General features: G+C 39.9%; 1 protein-coding gene across 1 annotated transcript; it reads left to right on the forward strand.

Annotated features, from left to right (window-relative positions):
• The first annotated feature begins 1,542 nt into the window (after positions 1–1,542).
• LOC110058652 (dual 3',5'-cyclic-AMP and -GMP phosphodiesterase 11A-like) lies at positions 1,543–22,468 on the forward strand. Its single transcript, XM_020765308.2, has 22 exons — positions 1,543–2,983; positions 5,172–5,261; positions 6,888–6,956; positions 7,671–7,760; positions 8,400–8,567; positions 9,889–9,953; positions 10,193–10,262; positions 10,347–10,394; positions 10,979–11,063; positions 11,403–11,470; positions 11,831–11,923; positions 12,604–12,654; positions 14,034–14,180; positions 14,847–14,954; positions 15,218–15,327; positions 15,847–15,934; positions 16,294–16,394; positions 16,787–16,864; positions 17,200–17,263; positions 17,353–17,427; positions 19,011–19,094; positions 19,969–22,468. The coding sequence occupies exons 1-22, from the start codon at positions 2,087–2,089 to the stop codon at positions 20,104–20,106; spliced, it is 2,787 nt and encodes a 928-aa protein (XP_020620967.1). The 5' UTR covers positions 1,543–2,086; the 3' UTR covers positions 20,107–22,468.
• Positions 22,469–22,709: the final 241 nt, after the last annotated feature.

The following is a 22,709-nucleotide window of genomic DNA, read 5'->3' on the forward strand; positions in this document are numbered from 1 at the left end:
TACACAATCCCTACGGGCTTTACTCGGAGCATAGTTACTCTGTGGCTTGGTCGTGTACGGTGTGCTAGCTACATGAATAGCCTCGGTGTGATTTACACAGACGTATCGTGCCCATTGAGTATCTTTTAAAGGGTTTACATGCAAATTCCATTCGTAATTTCTCCTGAAATAGCTAAGAGGAGCAAATGCTGTGATGCGTATCAAGATAACACGCAGGGTCATCTAGTAAACATGGCGATACTTCTACATTTGCGGTCGGGATGGTCTGGTTTGGAGCGTCCGCGGTGGAGCGTTCAAAAATAAGTGTTTCTGGATTCAAAGTAATTTCAGTTGTCTTTTGGCAAGTTATCTTCATCCGATAAATCGGTTTAATACTCCGTTGACTTTTGACAGTGAAACATTTCTTCGCGTGATATCTGCTGATGTTAAAATTTAAGGCCACTTGACACTGATACCCAGTCGGCCGGCCTGAAAGCCGCAAAGAAGCGGGTGGACTGCAATTGAGACTATTAAAAATGTCACTAATTGACACGGAATCCACTGATCTGTGGTGAGTGGCACATGCTAGCCTAATGCGCTTTTACTTAGAGCAAGATGATATGAACCGATAGAACCGGTAAAAGCCGCTTATTGTGTGATTTTGTGAAGACATGGAGATCGGCTGTTCGCACATAAACTAGGTGATATGAGATTGAGTCCAGCCATACTAGCGTATAAAGGAACAATCTCAGTGTCACCGTTTTTAAATTTTGCGCGAGCCCAAGAAACAAGCAAATTTTCCAGATTTGGCTGTCTGAAACACTAATTCCGTTTTAGTAAAGTCTCAAAGATAAGATATTTTTCCTGTATCATTTTAATGTTTATATGTCGAGGAAACTCGCTGGAATTTATACCCGTGCCGGTGAAATCAGATGAAATGGGTCTGACTTTTAGATCCACCCCTAGCACTCCTGATGGGCAGCGCAGCTGCAAATTCAATTTCAAATTAAATTTACAGCAGATTTAGACCGCGTTGTGTCGAATATGCAAAGAAATACAAGCTGATTAAAGTGGAGGAAGAAAAGAGAAGGAAGCCGAAATGAAACAAATTGAAATAAAACTGAAAAGATTGATTTTTTACCTTGAAAGAACCGGACGTCCGCCAAAAGTAAAGGTCGTGTACAGCACAGAAAATGTTAAATAAGTTCGTGTAATTATTAGTATCGAATTATTACAGAATTATCACCAAAGATCTAACAAAGTGCGTGACATCGGTTCTACAAAAGACGGACACGAAATGCAGAATGACTAACACAAAGAAGGGAGATAGGATCTTTTTCACCAGCTGGAAACTTCAAATGACTCGTATCTTCTGCTCCCCGTTTGCCTATCAAGTTATTGTAAACCAGCTTGGGCAATGTGTATTTCACAAATTTGCGATTTTGCGCGAAATCGTTTTGTTGATTGGCTCAGTGGCTCTCACATGACCACAACAACCGCAGTGAAATTAAAATCAGCTCTCTGTTTTATATTTCTAAAGCGGTTGGCGGGGTCGCTGTTATTAGAACAGAACGATATTAAATACAAATTATCAATGTTCTGAGCGGTATTTCGGGGGCGGTCGCGATCAGTGGAAACCCTATCGTGTGTAACAAGTCGACCAAGCGAGGCGAGTAAACTACAAAGGCTCAATCAATGTCCTGCAGCGGTCTGCGGTTGAACAAGCGAATCGTGACATAGTCTATACATTGTATCGTTGCTCATTGCATGCCTGGCTTTATCATCAGATCGGAGTAACAGTGCTGTGATATAATATTACATGTACAAGAGCCTGATTTAGCAGCATTTGATTCGAGTTGAAGATTGATAGCCATACCGTCATCTGTGGGACGCACAGATATCTGTAGTCTTACACGGCGCGGAATCGTCCAGCTAGTTTAGCCAAAATTCTGTTTGTTTACACTCTTAGTTACATGCGCGATCGACTGAGCTTTATCGCACTCCTGATGACAAAGTGAGGCTGGCCGGGTAGAGCGGGGAATCTTTCAACTTTTAGCATGATGTGTGGGCAGCCTGGTTTGAGTTGACCAAAAAGTATGGCTAAACAATGACTTTATCGTTCGCCCAGGTCGAACAGTGGCTCGATGACCATCCAGAACAGGCTGAGGAATACTTTGTGCGTAAAGGCACTGTGCGTATGGTTCATCTATGGAATGAAGCGAGAGAAGAGTGTACCGATGTCTTCGACACGAACTCTGAGCTCATTAAGAACTGCGATCAACAAAATCTTGGACCAAAGAATTTTCGTTTCAACGACACGGTGGACATTATAAATTCGAACGATGTGGAAGCGGGTGATTCAGGAACTCGGCCATCACCTATAACGCGCAGGTATTCCGAACCGCAGCGCCAAGGGCATCCGAAGCGACAATTCAGCATAGGTTATGGAGGAAAACAGTTTTCAAGTAAATCAGTATCTTCCAGTTTTGTTGATTCCCTGGATTTAAGTACTTGTGAAATTCGAGAGGAGAACACGAGGCGAGTGAGAAGTCCACGACAACTTCGGAAAACGAAATCGCTGCCGAATTGCGGACAACAGCATGTATTGGGGGCGCTAATTGAGTCAAAAATTCGCTTACCGTCTCCGATAGGCTTGAACGCCGAAACAAAGCTAGATTTAAAAAACAGCAATGAAAGGCAATTCTTCTTCGAGATTGTGCGGGACATAGCGAACGATCTCGACCTGACAACTCTGAGTTATAAAATACTAGTCAATGTTGGGATTCTAACGAATGCTGATCGCTGCTCATTGTTTCTTGTGGAGGGACCTAAAGGTAAACAGTCACTGGTTTCAAAGGTTTTTGATGTGCAAGTCGGCGGGCCGAATTCGCCATCTAAAGATTTCATCAACCAGCAACGAGAGATTCGAGTGCCTTGGGGCAAAGGACTTGTTGGCTACGCGGCAGAAACCGGAGAGACAGTCAACATCCCCGATGCGTATGCGGTTTGTAGTAACGTTTTAAGTATAAATAAATCATTAGGGGTTTTAGGCGTATGTAAACCACATTCGCTCCCTTGAATCGCCGTTGATTAAACGACCCTTGCAAACGATGCCTTCTTGCACGTTGTGTACAGGGGTGACGTGATAATTATCGGAACAAGCGCTCGATTCCATGCAATCAACTGTACTGCGTTCGAATATTGATAAGTCGTTCGCATACCCCGTACTTGCACCGTGCAAAATTGATTTGCGGGCTGTCGATTTAAGGGAGCAGATTTAGTTTGTGTTGTACGTGTACAGGATATGCAATTTTGACTCTTTGCTTTGTTTGGTGCCCGCAACTTGTGAAAAGTAGAATAGGCTGGGAAGACCAGTGTTCTATTTACAGAAATTAAATTGGGTGGCCCGGATCAAACGAAGTGGGATGGCTGGTTATTTTTGTTCGCTATTAATTCAGTTCCATTTTATTTGTATTTTACCAACTGAAACACATTGAAAGAAACGCAAACGAGAACTTAAACGTTTTGTGCAAAATTCGCGTTCTTCGATTTTTCCGGAAAACTTTGTTAACCTTGATAAAATCCTGCGAATTTTGAAAAGAATTCACTCAGAAAGTAATATTTAGCATGTTCAAAACAAACGCTCTCTACATAAATCCCCCAGCTGATGTATCATGAGTTCAAGGCTTTAGAAATTTACATTAGCATTTTCATTCGTATCTGCGGAGAAATCGTGTTGTCAGCACGTAACACTTTAAAATCTTTCGAGTTATCAAATCTCTCTCAAATTTGATATAACAGCTATCACAACGACTTGCTTCCAACCGGTCCAGGACTTATTAAGCTATAAAGTCGAAATTTACATCGAGTTACGCTCGAGAAAACAATGTTCGTGTTTCTCACTTCAACGAGCGAATTGATTACTTTATTTTCAGCGTTGCAATCTATTCTGTCTATTTTTATCCGGTGCTTTTTTTTTCCAACCCCACTGTTCCTCGGGGATCAGTTAAGTGTGTTAACTTCGTTTCGTCGGTGTTGCATGAAATTGAACTTTTTAATGCTCCTCGACGCTTATTGTTTGTTATGGCTTTAACATAGTAGTTTATGTTTTGTTCTGTCTCGTGATCGTCAGTTCGATGATCAGTGAAGCGCACTCTACTTGTAACCAGACAAAACTGTCTGGGTACTGCATCGTTGGCGTGTACATGTTGACGGATTTCTTTTTCAGGCGCTTGGCGTTAATCTGATCGGCGTCCAAGTACTTTGTTGACAGCCAAAATCCCCGCGAGTGCTGATTTTGGGATTGCAGCTTTTTGTGGGTTTGCGTTCTAGCCTCAATCCGCGTCAGAGCCAGAAGTTTCCCTCTGGGTATTGGAGATGAAAGCGTTTTAAATTTTTCTGCATGTGTAACGTTTTTTTTTAAGTTTGTTTTTCCCTGAAAATCATTTCTACAGTATTTTTTATCACAACATTCCAAATTATCACAACAGTCCAAATTACACATGGTAAATTTCTCATTTTATCGAGGACATATTTTTCACTTTTTTTGTACTGTAATTAGGGTTGAGATCGAATATGTTAAATATTTTCTTTTAATTTCTTTTCCCCTTTTTTGCATAGAACAGCTGTAATTTTCTTTCAATTAAAATGGTCTTCCTAGCTTCTAAAATTCGTAAAATTATTTCATGCATACCCGTGCGACACAATTCTCGCTCTTAATGCAGGTAGCATTTCTGACATTTTAATGTAAATTGAGACCTAGATCAATCAACTTTTCACAATCATTTTGCATCAATATCGCTTGGTGTGAGCATTTTATAGAGCTATTGTCTTGGAAAAATTAACCTTATTTCTTCAAGTTTGTAACTTGTAATCCATTATTAAAATATAATACAGTCCTTGTTCCAGAAAGCAGTGTCCACTTTATGAAAGGTAATGTCACTCGCCAAATGGACAAACATAACCAACCAAACCAGCGCACAAGTCAAAATTGATGGAACTGAGTAATTTTGTTTTACCATCTGATTTTGAGCATTTTTAACCAGACAAATGTTATGTGTTTCATGTTGCCTAGGTAGTTGTTGAATAAGTCATGCAGAGAATCAGCTCAGATTGACGATTGTTTTTCATTGGTTTACGACAATAAATCAATGACTCATGAATTTTGTACCCCCTGTTCCTTATGTCAACAGGACCCACGCTTCAACAAAGAGGTTGACCGCCAGACTGGCTACCACACTAAGAGCTTACTATGCAAGCCTGTGAAGAACAATGAAGGAGAGGTTAGCTTAATTAAAACTTTGGAAATGTTGTGATACACCACTGGTGGGAATTATAGCAAAATATCTTTCTCTTATTTCTATTATACATTTCAATATAATGCTAAACCACCACTTACAGTCACCTCCATCCAACGGCTATCCAGAATTTTTCATCCCAACCATATGTCTAATAAAAATTATACATCTCTCTACAGAAGACAGATAATTTTGCGTTAGGCTGGCCATAGTGATGAAGGTCAACTGAACATTAATTACGATGGCACTTGTCCAACACACCTGTAGTCTTAAGACTGTTTGTTACAAGTCTTCTTGCACAGTTGTAATATTTACAAGTGACTCCCTGGTTATGGAATGAAATATTTACAAGTGACTCCTCAAACAGGGCTTATAAACTGGTTATGGAATGAACTGAGAATTAAATGGTTGTCACATTTAACTAAGTCAGGCTTAGATTACTGCAATTCTCCTAATCATCTCATAACTCAAATGTTGTACAGAATTTTAACACCTGTTGACAACTCTCAATTTATTTTAATAGTAACTTGTGTCACTGTGATATAGCTTTCTCATGTTTGTAGTGAACAAATTGTTGTGAATTTCATCCTCCTTTTTCTCCAGTGTGTTGCTTTTACTCCAAATTAATCCAACTGATTCTGTTAGTAATGTAGAATTTTATATTCAGCGCCTTCTATATGCTGAGGCTATTCAGTCAGGTGTTTCATAAGGACTGAGCACAAATTGACCAGCTGTGAGGATGATTTTGCGCTCCTGATTTTAGCATTTCTCAATAGAATGAAATTGATGGCAAATAAGGAAAGATGGTGAATTTTAAGCTTGGTAACGAAAAAAAAAAATCAGATTAATTTCTCAATTCTAGAATGAAATAAGTTTACCTTAAGGGTTAACTCAAGATGAAATATCTCCAAGATATGGAGAATTTTGTATCCTGCAAAACAAAACACTACCACTTTTCAGAATGGCTTATTGTCGGGATATTTCAAGAGATATTTAAACAAAGAAAACAAGCCTGACGAGACAAGAGGAGATAGTGGTGACTTTTTCTGATGGATCTGTAGGGGTGTTGCTATAACCTAACATGGAGACCTAACACTTACTTCTTGTTGCCTTGGTTCTGTATATAACTAAGACACCATTGAGAACGTTTAGGAGAACTTAGGTTAACTATGGAAACAACAGCCAGACAGCATTTTTGATTCACCAAATTTTGGGAAACATCTGAAATGTACTTTTATTTCTCTAATTGTTATCATGAGAATTGTGCGTAAGTTGCCCAATAACTTAGCTTGATTGATGGACGTGAATATGAGCAAATGGACCACATCAATGATGTCACATGCTATTCTAATTTTTTGATTCAAGTAAAAAATAAGCCTCACGGCTCAATATATCATGCCCAATTTAGTAAATATGCAAAGTTTCGTAAGAACAGAACATTGCAAACTCATGGAAATATGGGATCTCAAACTTGCCACTTTTACAAAGAGACAATTGACGATGTCAAAATAAATTGTCTTATAACTCAGCTACCATAAAAAAATACCTGTAAGTGGATCTTCTTTTTCTAATATCAATTTTGTTAAAGTAATCATTATTACTTTTTTGCAGGTTGTTGGTGTAGCCCAAATAATAAACAAGATCCCTGGTCCTGTACCTTTCACTCAAGAGGATGAGGAGGTGACTACTAGATAAGTTCTAAATGAGGTTTTTGTGGCACCACTAAACACAAACTAAGGTCCATTGTAGGGGTTGGCTCCTCTTACATTCAACACAGGGACGGATCTAGGGAGAGGGTGCAGGGGGTGTGCCCCCCCCCCCTGGGATAATATATTCACTTCTAAGATTTGTTTATCTCACCAGTCAGTTATGCCATTCCTTAGTGGTGCACCCCTCTTACGAAAAATCCTGGATCTGCCTCTGCAACACCACCTGATATGCTTTTTATCTTTGCACATGAAAGCTTGTACCTCTCCACTAATCATTTTATATTTACTAACATTAGATATTTCTTGCCAAAGAACTCCACCTTTTTATTAGTGCTTGTATTTCTTGGTAAATAGACTGCTATATGATGATCCAGAATAAAGTACTTGTTTAATTTTTCTGGTTGATTTGAGATGATATTGTTAAATGTTGCATAGATAAATTTATTTATATAGTATTTAATATTTTAAAATTTGTTTGTTGTAACTGGTTCTACAGACTTTTCAGTAACAGTTGATTGCTCTTCTATGATTACACAACATGATCTTGACACAACTGACAAGATGACGGCTCAAAGTACAGAAGTATGTCTCAAATGACACTTAATATTTAGCATGAGTAACACAACATGTCACGGTAATGTTAAGTCTCTTCAACATTGTTTATTATTAATTTTGCCCTTTTCAGGTCTGTGAAATGTATCTGACATTCTGTGGAATAGGTATCACCAATGCCAAGTTGTTTGAACTTTCAGCAATTGAATTTAACAGAAATAGAGTGAGTAGTCATTCCTGTTAGTGGTTAAAAAATTAATTTTAAGCAAATCAGTTTTATAATGTTACCTTGCTAGCCACATTTACCAGTGGAAGACTCAGGACACCATCTTTCTCTAGTGCAACAATGTATGGGAATTGCAGACAATATGCATTTAGAAGTGTACACCATTATACACATCACATATATATTACTTCTGTTATAGGAGTATCCTAGCCAAGAGTTATACATTTCTTTTTGGAGTACATTAATTTGTTTTCTAAAAGACAGATTCAAATTAATTGGTTGGGTTTCTGACAATTTAAAGTCTCACTTAATTGTTATCTCATGGTTGAGAGCATTGAACTTCCCTTCCCTCCCCACTCCACTACCTGACCCCACTGCACCACCAACTGACTAGACAGTGTAAACTTACTTTGGCTTGTTAAAACCCGACACTTCACTAACAACTTAGTAGGTCAATAAATAAGAACTTTATTAACAAAATAGTCTCTTTAGCCCTGCCTACATACCCTACCTTAGAAGTTAGGTATTTGGATTGACTGTGGTGTTTGTGCACAAAATCATTAGCGTAAATGTTGCAAAGATCAACAATCAAATGTGCGTTTTTTGTTTTTTGTTTTGTTTTTTGTCTTTTTTTAGGCTTTGCTTGAGCTTGTACATGACATCTTTGAAGAACAGACATCTCTGGATAAAGTGGTGCATAAAATCATGAGACGGGCTTTGTCAATGTTAAAATGTGAAAGATGTTCTGTTCTGCTGTTGATGCACCCAGTTCTTGGTAACAGTCTAGCAGAGGATAGAGCACAGGTGGGAAACCACCTCAGCTTAAAAAATTAACTGTGATCAATATTTGCTATTTCCCTTTGTTCCATGGTGTAACCATAGTGCTTGTTGACAGGTGCGAAGTGCAGGTCACAGGTCACAGGTCACCTGAGCATTTATTCAGGTTGACCCGAGCATTATTCACAGGTTAATCGGATTGCTATTCAGTCTAACCTGACTGTAACCTGACCTATGACCTTTGCCTGTGGTTTGTTCCTGCCCTTAGGAGTGAGTTGCAGGATTGTGGAAAATTAATTCTCTCAGTACTTTAAATAAGGAGATGTACCGTAAATCCTCGAATTAGCACCTGGGGTGCTTATATCAAATTTAAGAGAAGACAGGGGGTGCTTGTTCGAGGGGGCGCTTATTTAATTTTTCCCAAATCGTGGCCTGACATGATCATTTTTTTAATACATCAGCTGCACATAAACACCAACATAAGCTGTTTATTGACCTAAAAAGCTGATCCTAGAGTTTAAATCGCGGCACCGTTAGTACTTAACGTGTTCAACGTGATCACTTAACATGTTAACAAACTGAAACAGTGTACAAATCTAATACTACATGACGAAAACTGTACATCCTTTGTTGTCTCATAATTTACTCATCCACAAAGTGGGGGGGAGGGGAGGGGGCGCCTATTTTAAATTTCAGCTGATAGGAGAGGCACTTATTCGAGGGGGGGCGCTAATTCGAGGATTTACAGTAGTATTGCACATTGCGTATCACTTAAAAATGCTGGTTGAGATTTTACATGCAGTGACTTTTACCAAGCAAAAATTACACATAGACAACTTAGGAGATAACTGAGCTTAAACCATGGTGTCCTTGCAATCCTCCTTTAGTATAAATCTACTAGCATTCTATCACAAATGCCGTTCTCTAATTGGCTACGCTACTCACTATCTATTCTGTGATAAATAGTGAGTAGCGTAGCAGTGTGCCCTTGTTAACGAAATGACAGCTGCTTCTTTGGCATTTTTGAAGTGTCTGTGAAGAGGATTTAGATGAAGTTTTGAACGACTAGTCGATTTATACTAAAACAATTAGATTATTTGCTCTCCATTTCTATCGCATGAAAGTTGACTTGGGCTGCGCCCTCCTCAACTGTCACGCAAATAGAAATCTCGAGCTCATACTCTGTTTAATACAATAATGCTTTATGTATCTTTTGTTGTTAGTTCTTAGATTTTGGTGAAATATCAGGTCCTGGCTGCTGTGTTGATCCAATCATTGCGTGTTTTACATAAAATGTAGTAAGCCCCTTGCATACAGTGTGGAATTAATGATGTTTCCTTTCTTGTAGGATTTAAGAATAACTAAAGTGTTCAACCTGCGAGTATCTGGAAGCCGGAATAGTAATAGTACTATGTAAGTATGTTATACTGTAAGTAGTTTTAATTCTTTTGCTCCTTTCTTTTCAAACTACACATAACAGTAAGTTGATAATCATTCAGCACATAAAATTGTGGCTAATAGGCCTGTACCTGTCATACCACTGTTGTTGTCATACTCCTTTTCTGGAGTTTGGCAAGCTGTGTGTGTTGAACTTGTATTTGGCCAAACAGCTTCCAGTTACATCAGCTGATTCAGCTTCCGTTAAATTTCAGTTACAGTGAAGGAAGAGATGATGGTTCTTTCACTACGAGAATAGCTAAACTAGTTGCTTCGACTGGAAAGGTAAAATTTAAAAAAATAGGTCTATCTGTTATATGGTTCAGTAATTTATTTATTTGTGATTAAAACTTTCCACCCTTATTTTAGACTCTCAATGTTCCTGATGCTGCACAAGATCAGAGGCTGAAGAGAATAGTAAGTTTCTTCACAGTAATATTTTGAATTATAACCAGCTGAGTGAATGTATTGTTTAAAGGCAATTTGCAAATATAGGCTAAATCCTGATTCTTGCTTGTTTTCAAAACCCAGTTGAAAAATACCAGTAATAATATATGAAAATCTGCTTTCAAGGCCTCTTGGTATACAGACACCCGTCGACACTGACTACAATATCAGAATAGAGAAGGAGAATAAAGGGCATGGGCGGGGGAGGATGGAAACTCAAGACCTATGGCACAAGTATATTTGAGAGTCTTGCGAACTTAAGATGTAGGCACTAAGTTCATCCACTAGCATTTAACTGTGTAAATTTTAAGTGGGCAGTATACCAATACTATGTCTTTTAGTTAAAACCAACATCTCAATCGTTTATGCCACATTTCAACTAATCTCTCGTTTAGCCTTACATTATACAAATTCACACTTTTGATGAGCATAATCCGTTTTATCCAAGTCCACAGGCATGCATGCATGGCCTGGAGGTACACCCAGGTAGACTATTACCACTCTTCCTATTTAATATCTGCTGAGAATAATTTGCAATGTTTTAATTTGAACAGCTTTCAATGAGCACTGACAATGGTGTAGATGCTCGTCGTCCAATACTGTGCATGCCAATTAGAAACAACAAGTTTGAGATCATTGGTAAGTAAGTTTATTGAACAATTTGTTTACTTAAGGGATGTACAGGCTCACTAACATGCCACGTGCTATCCTGATAAGTTACATAACCCCTCACTTCCCCTTCCCCTAACACATGCCCCTCCCCCCTCCCTAACACTCCAAATATACATGGTGGGCTGGAGGTGTTTAAAGAATAATTGCAGGTGGATACTTAACTAATTAGGTTTCTGTACCGAGTTTTGTTGAGTGTTGATTATCTATTGGAACCTTGCTTTTATCAGTATTATGACCTGTGGGCCTAATGGGATAGTAAAACTGATTTTATATATGATATTGATTTTGTACGCCTTTCTGTTGCAGGAGTAGCTCAGTTGATTAGCAAACTGAACAACAAACCATTTGACGAGAGTGATGAAACACTGTTTGAGGTATGAAAGATTTACTTCAAATATATATATAGACAACATATAAATTAATTTTTTTACAAGGCGTTGTCATTGCTTGTGCTCCCTTACAACGTAAAATGTCTAAGTTCTGCATATTTTGGAGAACGCGAACGACTGCATCTAATTTTTCGAATTTTCATTTGGAATTGAACGTCATTACATATTTAGCTTAAGCAAGTTCTGGGACTAATAGGCACACTGATCAGATCTAGACAATTGCAAAATTCATGTTTTACTAGGTGCTGTCCTCGGGGTCGCCGTCGTCATTGCTTAAGCTCTCAAGTGACTAGTAAGTTGCTTTGGAGACCTGAACTTAATGCCATTTTTTTTTTATTCCGTTAGGCATTTGCCATTTTTTGTGGCCTAGGTATTCACAACACAATGATTTACGACCAAATGGCGAAAGCCAAAGCCAAGCAACAAGTAGCAATTGAGGTAACTCATAAAGCTATATAATTCAAGTGAAAAAATGATCAAGGATGTAGCTGAAGCCCGCCTACTGGGCTAATTTCACCAGCTGAAAGAGAGCTTATCACTTACTGAAATTTTACGAGAAAACAAAGACTGGTGATACACGTGCCAAAAAAGCTTGGGTTATGAGCCTTCCTAAATTTTCAGCTTAATTCAGGTTGCTCTTAGCTACATTCCTCGTGGTTAGTGCACTCGCTTCCATATCAAATGTTCTGGGTTCAAGCCCTGGCTGGCCGGGGACATTGTGATAGGCAAGACACTTTACTCTCACAGTGCCTCTCTCCACCCAGGTGTATAAATGTGTACCAGCGAATTGAATGCTGGGGGTAGCCCAGCAATGGACCAGCATCCCATCCAAGGGGGGGGAGGGGGAAGAAATACTCCTAGTCGCTTCGTGGTACTGAATCCGGGATAAGCTCAAACCTCATGGGCCAGCTGGCTCGTATGCAGACTTTACCTTAGCTACATTCCTGAATGATCTTTGTGGATGGTTTCTCCAACTGAGCCGTAGGTAGCCACTGAAAGTTCAAGGAAATTAATGGAATTTTAAAAGAAAACGTGCACATGAATTCCGTAGATTTATATTTGGTCTGTGCACCAGGCGAAGTTGCATTGCCACTTTAATTTGTCTTGTGTTTTTCAAGGTGCTGTCATACCATGCGGCTGCGAGAAGAGGAGAAATTGAAAGACTGAAGGTTGGCAAAATCGCTAGACAAGTGCATTTGCGTAAACTAGATACAGTGGAACCCCGCCTTGCTGTCACCTCGTTAATATGGTCATCTCGTTATTACGGCCATCTCGTTAATACGGCCACTTTTTTGGCCCGGCGAAACGACGATACATTTTGTTATAGGAAAACCCCCTTAATGCGGCCACCCCGATAATACGGCCAACGGCCACAGTCTGAGATCCCATTCCGCATAATCCTTTACAATTTTAACCCCGTTAATACGGTAGACTGTTCACAGTCCCCTATTTTTCAGTGAGATCGTAGATGTCGATCGTTGAGTTCGATGGGCCGCCATCTTGGTCTCTTGATGCGAGCGAAACTGGGGAGAGTACAAAATGCCCGTGGGTAGTTGCGGTGGGATTAATAGCGTGGGGTGCCAGCCGCGCCCTCCACCACCCCTACCCACGGGCATTTTGTACTCTCTCCAGTTTCGCTCGCATCAAGAGATCAAGATGGCGGCCCGTCGAGCTCAACGATCGACATCTACGATCTCACGAAAAAATAGGGGACTGTGAACAGTCTATTAATACGGCCACTCAAACCAGCTAATTGTTCATCTTTCCATTGTTAATATTATACACACTGATTCAAGTTTCATTTTTTTTAAAGAACAGTTGTGTAGAAGTAGAATTCTGATATATTTGTTAAGACGTCATTCAATTTAGACCGTTCATGAGGTGTGACCCTACCCCGTTATGACAGTCACCCCGTTAATATGGCCAAATTTTCAAGGCCCGTTGGTGACCGGAATAACGGTTCCATTGTAGATAAAGTAAGCTTTTTGGAGCGCTAAAATTTCAGACAAAGTAGTCAACGTTCCGGCACTACTGCCTTGTCCAGGGTTCGAAAAACGTCGTTTACTTATCTGACATTTCAGCGCTCCCAAAAAACCTTCTTTTATATATCTATTTTAAGCGCCTTGTAGTGTTTATTTTTTTATATATATATTTATTTTTTTTATCCACATATTCATAAAATGCTTTCTAATCAGAAAACCAGAAGCCGGCCATGTTAGAGAAATACGATTTTCAGAAATGGAAAGAACGTGCAACAGGCAGTTAGTACGAAATCAAATATTATGGCCGTATTCACCAAAGGCTGATATTTTTGGAAGGTCTTCTATCAAAATATAGCTCCCTGGCATTCTGTTCATTTTCTCATAGTCACTTTTCTTGAAAGAAAGTGATGAAAATGAAGAAAATAAGGAAGATCATTAACATTGTCCCAAATTTGACTATTATCGAAACAAACAGTAGAATTTGCAACCATTTGTTTTAATGGTAGTATTTCTATTTCCAGACAGCTGCCTGATATATCCTTTCTGTTTTTTTTTTTTTTGTTCAGAACACGCCTGTACCTAAAGCTGAAGAATTCAAGGTGGATAGTTTTCAGTTTGATGATTTCTCACTGGAGCCAGACCAGATGCTTCAAGCGTCACTTAGGATGTTTATCGATTGTGGCTTCATTGACGAATTTCACATAGACTATGAGGTACAAATTTCTTCTAGTATAATTAAGTTGTCCATAGCTTAAGTGAGCAGACGTCCCCCTTTGGACGCTAGTTTCTAGGCAAACATGCAGCAACGTCTGAAATTTGAGCCAGAGAATTTCACTGTAATGATTTTCTTCCGTGGAAGATCTTTCCAGTTTGCTTGTTGTTCTTATAATTCTCAGACCTCTATGTATTAGTGGTGTGTAATTTTGTAGTTGGTCTGACACAAAAGGCGAAAATTCGTCTGCGTTTTGCGAGCTAAACTCAGTCCCGTAATATATCAAACACGAAAGACAGTGTTTGATCACATTTCCAAACACTCGCACCGAGAAGAGAGCTGAAATACGATGCGTAGCGGAGTATTTTTGACGAACTTCGAGGTGTTTGGAAATGTGATCAAACACTGTCTTGAGTGTTTGATATATCTTCTCAATCGAAACTTAAACTAAGGAGAAAACAGAGAAATAAAATCGTAAAAAATCTATGCTAGTTAAGATCAGATATCAAGCACCGTCACGGTCATGATTTCTTTTGTTTAAACTTGGTGAATTATTAATGAGTTTGAGAATTTCATGAAAAACGCAACTATCCAACCTGTTTTTGTTTTGCCTTTTCCTAGATATAATTTCAGCAATAACAATCTTGAGTGATTTCTCTCATTTCAGGTTCTTTGTAGGTGGCTATTAACAGTGCGGAAGAATTATAGGAACGTCATTTACCACAACTGGAGACACGCCTTCAATGTGGCACAATCAATGTTTTGTATGCTCACGGTATGTTTCCGTCACAAAGTATGATTTCACGATTTCCTCAGAACCTCATGTTGCTTTATTTTCTGGAACGCAAACTGTAATGATACAAAGTGCTTAGAGGACTATCGTCCTCTTATTTTTGCTGTGGCTCAAAGGAACTAAACAACATGGCATACATACGAATTCTCATTAGTGGCCAGACTACTTGGCAAGAGAAACCAAGCAATAACAAACTAGAACACACTTGATAACATAGTAAATGACATGTTATTTCGTTTCAACAGACTGGAGGCATGAACAAGTTTATGAGTAATCTGGAATGTCTTGGATTGATTGTTGGCTGTTTGTGTCACGACTTGGACCACAGGGGGACAAACAACGCTTTTCAGACCAAGTAAGTTTTTTTTACTCAGTTATAAATGGTCATAAATGCCTCGAATGAGACCAAACGTTACTAAAAGAGCTACGTCACGGTTTGCGCACCTTAAAAAGTTTAACCTAAATTTTTCAAGTTCGTCTTTTGTAGTCCGTGTTAATCTTCTCCATCCTTTTTCTTTATGGGTTTACGTTATTGTTATCTTTTTGGTGTTTTTTTTCTATCTTAGTAAACTACTATTTTCAGGTTTCCTTCAATTTATAGGTAATTTTGTTTGTGGACAAAATGACTCAAAATGCCGCTAGTGAACTCCTTTGATGAACTACTTTAGTCTCTCACGACGTTGAGATCACAAAAGAAGACGGAAAGAGATTGTCCCAGAGATTGTGGCCTTGCAATACTGCAAAAAGCAGGGTTTGTCTCGCGGTTGTCCAGCGTCCAGGCTTTAGTTTATGTTTCAGCCCCATTTTCAGGGTCACTCTTCAACTCTAAGAAACTGTTGTTGTATTTAACTGTTCTTTCCTTTGCTGTTGTCAGGACGGACTCGCCGTTAGCCAAGCTTTATACGACCTCCACTCTAGAGCACCATCACTTTAATCACGCTGTGATTATTCTCAGCACAGAGGTAAGTGTGTCACCAGTACTGCAAGTGTTACACTACAAATACAGTAACACTCTTATATGGAGTAAGGTTCATGTTTGTCACAGCAGACAGCTGTGCGACAGAAGACAATTTCCAGGCCAACGAAGAGTCTCGATTCGGTTACTTTTGAAGTGATAAGGGAGTTCTAGAAAACCTTAGAGTAAAAGTATATTCAGTGGTGGATAATATTCCAAAAGTCGCAACTTTGGAAAAACTCGGGTTTTAAAAAAGCTATGCTACGATATATTAAGGTGGCTCACAACGGTTTCCAGCGTTTATTCAGCAGTTCTTCTCTGATGAATCACAATTAATGCTACTGTTTATGCAATTTTCTTTGAAAGGGCCATAACATTTTCCAAAAACTGAACGCTGATGAGTACAGACAAGTTATAAGTTACATAAAGCACTCGATTTTGTCGACGGATTTAGCTGTGAATTTCAGGTAAGCGGATCGAAATATATGTGATTTCGTGATATACTGTTTCGTGATGGTGCTAAGCTTGACCAGTCTCCTTCCCTCTCAGCCGTTTCTCTTTGTTCCCCAAGGTTTTAGTCGGTTTTCTTACAAGCATAGTAATTGCCAAGTTTTACAAAAAACTTCAGCTCGCGTTGTTTTTTCGTTTACGATGTGAAGGGGAAAACATGCCCTTTCAGGCAATTCCTCGTCAACTTAAAACAAGAGCGGTACTGATTAGAACTTGGATTACAATCGCCTCCTCTAGGAACAGTATCTTTTCGACTGACATTAGATGCTGTTTTGGGCTACTAGCACGGACTACAATACTTTCTGTACCATTTTTTAGTAAATGATATATCGTGCCTTCTCCTCTTCAGGCAACGATCAACCTTCTTTCCTTTGGTCGAGAGAGGAGAACTGGACACCAGAATCCCGGATCACAGAGACATGCTCAAGTAAGATTCTTTACAACTGAAGTACAGATTCAATTTTACTTCGAAGTAATCGCGCCTAAAGGAATTTTCTCATTCTCACAATACAATTTCGTTCCCAGAGGCCGCGATTCTTTTGGTTAACGCCAGGAATCGAGACCTCTGCTAAAAATCAGTCGTAGCAGTTACTCTCTCTTTGCATGTTCAAAAACATTATTGAACTTGAACGCATGCGCGCTGGGCGTTCGGTCACCTCGCGCTGCGCTGCGCGTGATGAGCGCCAGTACCGATGAGCTGCCAATTTCAAGACAGATTAACATTTTATTCGTTTAACGTGAAAAAATTCTTCAAAATTTTAGGGCGATGATGATGACTGCCTGTGACCTCAACGGAACTACAAAACCATGGGAGATACAGAAAGAGGTAAGCCTTTGGCTGGTCTTATTGTAGTTACTTCATTATTCACACCTTGTTCTTAATCAAATAGTGAAATTGAATTATTACTTTCTCAGGTTGTCCATCTGGTGACAAGCGAGTTCTTCCAACAAGGAGATCTCGAGCGAACCACGCTAAATGTGGAGCCCTCGGTGGGTAAAATATGTTGAACCCAACCTTTCAGCTGTTTAGTATATTTGTTCTCAGATTTAAGCCATCCTTTATTGATCAAAGTAGAGGTCGTAAAGTAGCGCGACGGATCGTTTAGCAAGCTAATATGTGTTAGTTTATGGGGCAGACCGCCAGACGGTTGGACTGTCATTCTGTTGTAATCTTCACTGGTGTCCTGACGTCGACTATCCATGTTCACTTGAATCTGGCTGGCTCGTTTGTTCATTCGTTCGTTCAAGCGTTCGGTCGGTCGCTCATGGCCTTGATTGCATCCATTCATCGCATGTACTTTACATTAATAATAAAGTGTATTATCGTTTGTCTCACGATGTAGTCACTTGAGATGTAGATCGCGACGTTTCGACTGCTTACTGCTAGTCTTCTTCAGGCGATAAGGTCGACTGATTGCACGGTATCATTTATATCACAAAGGTCGGCTGTGATTGGTGCATTTCGATCCTCCTATTGTTCCATTGTTCCGGCGAGTAGCTGTTCCCTCAGTGGTCCGCTGTTGTACCGTTCTCCTGTTGTTGTGTTTCTTGATCGTGGGTATCCATGCTTCAGGAATTTCAATTCCACTATCCCTGTTGATGTTGTTAGGGTGAAGTCTCATGTGAATAGCTTCCTTGACCCTACGTGTGTACCAGTGAGGATCTCGATCAATAAACTTGACCTCATTCCAGATAGGATAGTGGCCGGTCTCGTGGGAGTGTTCAGAAACGGCGGAGGTCTGGGTACGGGCGAGTCGTATATCCCTGTCGTGTTCTTTGATCCTCTCCTGCATAGATCTCCCTGTTTCCCCGATGTAGACTTTGCCACACTCACAGGGAATCCTGTAGACAACACCATCTTGTTTAGCCGGGTTGACGGTGTCCTTTGGTCGCACTAAGTGTGACCGAAGTGTCGTGTCGGACTTAAAGACGGTGCGAATACCTTGTTGTTCTAGGCAGCGGCGGAGACACTCCGAAACTCCTTGGACATAAGGTAAAACGGCGGTGGATTTAAATTCCGCGACAGGCTCTCTTCTTGGGGTTGTTCGTGCCTTTGTGATCTTCTGTACAAAAGAGGAGGGATATCCGTTAGAAACAAGTACAGATGACAGATATTTCTTTTCTTCAGCGATTACTGATGGTTTGGTGACGAGACGTTTAGCCCGGTCGTACAGACACTTCACAATACCGCGCTTTACTGACTGAGGGTGGTGTGAATCATACGCTAGGTACTGATCAGTATGTGTTGGTTTCCTGTAGACACTGGTGGTAAGGCGGCCATCAGGTTCTCTGTAAACTGACGTGTCGAGAAAGGCGATCTTGTTGTTGTTCTCGATCTCCATGGTGAAACGGATTGATGGTTGTTGACTGTTCAGGTGTTGCAGGAAGACCTCAACTCTATCCCGATCCAGGATGGTGAAAGTATCATCTACGTAGCGTTACATTGTTATCGAGACAAGCTTGAACTAGAAGAAGCTAAACACGTGTGTTCAAATAGCGTAGTTAGCCCCTGGTAGCAAACAGTACGTAACATTTTGAACTACTTGTGATATAACGAGTCATTTGTGTTGCAGGCTCTTATGGACAGACAGAAAGTTGACGAACTGCCTGCCCTCCAAGTACAGTTTTTTGAAACAACAGGAATTCCCGTATTCAAGGTATGAACAAAGAATTCTTGATTTTCTTATGATCATGATTTTGATTATCTTCGAAACTGTATTGAGCAAGGGGCCAGTAGGTCGCGCTATTTTCACTTGGAACTTCTCAATGGATAGAAATATTGGAAAGTATTGTTAAGAACTCATTTAGTCCAGAGAGTTGTGAATATGATCGGAGGTGGAGCAGATGGAAACGTAATTGACTTCGACATGGCTGAGAGGAATCCTGGTTTGGTCAGTTGGTGTGATAAGGTGGTGTGCTCAAAATCACATAGTAACCTGACATTTTGCCAATAAACGAATACTACTTCGAATGATAGGATTGGACGCAGGCCCCTTCAACGTGGCGTGACACCTTGCAGCCACCCTCCAGTGCTTCGTCCTCTCGTCCAGCAGACTAAACCGACCAGGGGCCCGTTTCTCGAAAGCCCCGGAAACTTTTCGGGCCCGTAAAGCCATAGCAAAAGCTCGAACCTTACGATTACAGAGCTGTTTATTCACATATTCTTAACATGAAGAGAAGTTCCCTTCACACAAGAAGTTTCAGGCGTATACACTTCTCCGTTTTAAGATACAGATGGACTGAAAATGGCTTTACGGGCCCGAAAAGTTTCCGGGGCTTTCGAGAAACGGGCCCTGAAGACTAACATGTTAGGCCAGACACTTATGCGAAATCAACTGGCGTGACACCAGCTTGACATATTCACGTAAAACTGCAAGGTTCTGCGTGTGTGTGCTTTTACAAAGAAATTTTGCTTAAAAAAAATGAAGAAATTTAAGAAAGAAAGAAAATTAAGAAATTTTTGATAAGTTCTCCGGCTTTGCTTGTTTACTGTAACTAAATGAAGCAGCGTTACTTTTACCTTTTTTTCAGTGCTTGGCTACATTCAACCCAAAGATAAGTCCTCTCCTTTTCGGCGCAGAATCCAATAAAAACCGCTGGGTTGAACTGGAGAAGGAACGACAGGCGCGGCAAAAGGACGAAGAGGACAAACAGCAGCTGGTCACGTGACATTAAAAGTGGTCGCATCGCGTCTCAATCGTCTTCGTGACTCCACAGGAAAATGGTCGAAATCAATCGGTACTCAATCGGAATTCAATCGGCTTATCTTCAAAAGCTACGAACTGCTTCAAGGTGTAGTAGGGTATCAGCCACTGAGAACTGGACATTCACAGTCCAGTGGCGTCGTCGAATCATTTCTTCATTTGCGAGATGCTGACCACCAGCTCCATCTCGGTCTACGCGACCTTATGAGGGCAAGGGGAGTTAGAGGTCATGGGAATTATTGAAACTTAGGAGGGGACCATATTTTATATTTATCTTTAGAGGGGGAATACATAGTCGCATTATTGTATTTTTTCTACGAAAATTCATCATCGATAAACCAATTGATTAGGTAGACAATAGAAAAAATTGAATTACTTCTTATCAAGCCTGAGCGACGCGCCACTTTCAATTCAAGTTGGATAAAAGTTGTAAAGTATACTTCAAAATAGTTATTCCAGAAGCCGAATATATTCCTTGAAAGCCTTTGAACCAATAGTACGGTTTCTCGCCGTTTTCTCGATTTCCGTTTAATACTGTGTGACTTTGCCTTGTCGTTGCCTTTCTATATAAATGAATTATAAAAACCAGTGTAGCCACTGTGTTCTGAAGAATATTAAAGGAGCTACATCGCGGAGAATACTTCTTGAACAGTTCAGCGAAAGCTCTCAAGTTCGCCATAGATAATCCACCTCAATCTTCCCCGAGCCTATCCATCCTTGTTCCTTTCTGTTGTATGAGTTCGTGTTTAAGGTTTTTCTATCTTAGTACGCTATTGATTATAGGTTGCCACAGATTTAAAGGTAATTTTGTACACTGTAAAAAGTGACCTAATCAAGAGAAGATGAAGAGTAAGCTAAGAGAGTAAATCCCTCTCAAGTTATTTTTGGACATGGTTCCCAGTTCTTCCGTGCGGATAATGTTACCACGCGCTTTACGTGGATGTTTTTGTGGGAGATGAAAACGCGTGTAGAGCCGCGTGAGCTGTCCACGCGTGCAATATTCCCGCCCAGATTCGCCAATTTCTAGACCCCCCTGGGATTTCCTAAGCTGGGAGTGGTCTAAAAATAACTTGAGAAGCTAAAACTAAGGCCTTTATGGAAGACTGACCAACTTAGCCTTCATCCTCTCTTGACTAAATACATCAAGGCATAACTCGTAATATATTAAATGATAGTTTAACCTCTCAGACGGCTAGCATGCTTATTAAGAATGTAAATTTTAGTCCCCACCAATTTAATATCGCCCTTAGTTAATATCTTTACAGCGACAGTTTTACTGTAATATTCGTTATCTGGAAAGTTTAAAAATAGTATACTGGTGGTATTTTACCTTATCCGCCATGAGTAGCGTCTGGCTGACTAGCGTAACAAGACTATCTTCAGGGGAACTTATTTTATTACCGTTGTGAAATCAAGATTGAAAGATTTTTTTTATATATAACGTGGCTTACACGTCGTGTGAATCAGTGAAATGTATCTTCCTCGATAAGTTACTTAGACGCCTCTTAAAATTGCGAATTGCTTTATTTGTTATACAGTCGTTTGGTGTGTCTACCGAAGGCAGTGTGTAATTAAACTGCCAGAGTCGTGGGTGCCCTCGCAGGTCATTTGTTAGTATTCGTAGTCCATACTGCTAGTAAAACTTTGTGGGTTGTCCATATTTTTATTGAAGTTCCTTTAGTGATTCCAGTTAGAAAGACCCATTCGAAAAATGGTTCATATCAATGCATTAAAATCTCTGCCCTTTTAACAGTATATCAAAGCTCTTTTAAATAGAAAGTAACCTAAAATTAACAGCTTTTGGGAAAGGAAAACATCAAAGAAGTACTTATTAGCCAAAAAAAACCCCACAAAACACAGGAGTGCCGTGGTTGAAATTTAGAAGGTTGGGAACGACTCATAAAATTTAGACAGTCTTCTCAGGCGTAATTCGTGACGTAGGAAGGCACCATTTTCGAATGGGTCTGTAAACTCTCACGACCCGAAAAAGACCCCTCGGTATATTACGTTAGTCTTGCGCGTTGCTATGGTAACCACAAAGTTGCAGAAACCTGGGTATTACAGTCATGGTAGCTCAAGGTTGACGTTTAACTCAAGCGCTTTAACTTAGTTCTTGTACAGTTTGTTGGTAATTAAATTTCAGGGCGAGGAATACTAGACTACAACTAGAAAAAAAAAAAGAATGATAATTTTTTTGATTAGGCCGATCACAATATTTTACAATTGTAAATACGGTATACCATAGTAGCTCTATCTAATATATTTATTATTGTTGTTGCTCATACATCCCTTAACCAGACCGGAAATACAGTCACAATCGAACTCTGCTTGTGTCTTCCGTTCATTGAAGAACTGAGCTGTTTAAGTTGTGGTGATGGTATTTGTCCTCTTAAAAGGAACGAGTGGACATGAAACATTCATCTAAACTGCGGGTGAAAGAATGTGAAGGACCATCGAGGTCATACCCGCAAGTTTCGAGAGTAAGACCTCAGTGGTATGATTCTTTGATTTTGCAAGGAAACATGCGCTTAGTTGTTCTTACCAAAGCTCAAACTTTTCGATAACTCT

This window comes from Orbicella faveolata, unplaced genomic scaffold (assembly GCF_042242905.1).
Source record: "Orbicella faveolata isolate gen_17 unplaced genomic scaffold, um_ofav_v1 contig_13, whole genome shotgun sequence".
Taxonomy (NCBI): Eukaryota; Metazoa; Cnidaria; class Anthozoa; order Scleractinia; family Merulinidae; genus Orbicella; species Orbicella faveolata.

Coding starts and splice junctions, on each gene's coding strand:
- LOC110058652 (XM_020765308.2), top strand. CDS start 2,087: ATGACTTTATCGTTCGCCCAGGTCGAACAGTGGCTCGATGACCATCCA. Junction 2,984..5,171: donor ACATCCCCGATGCGTATGCG/GTTTGTAGTAAC, acceptor TTATGTCAACAG/GACCCACGCTTCAACAAAGA. Junction 16,865..17,199: donor GATCACAGAGACATGCTCAA/GTAAGATTCTTT, acceptor TCAAAATTTTAG/GGCGATGATGATGACTGCCT.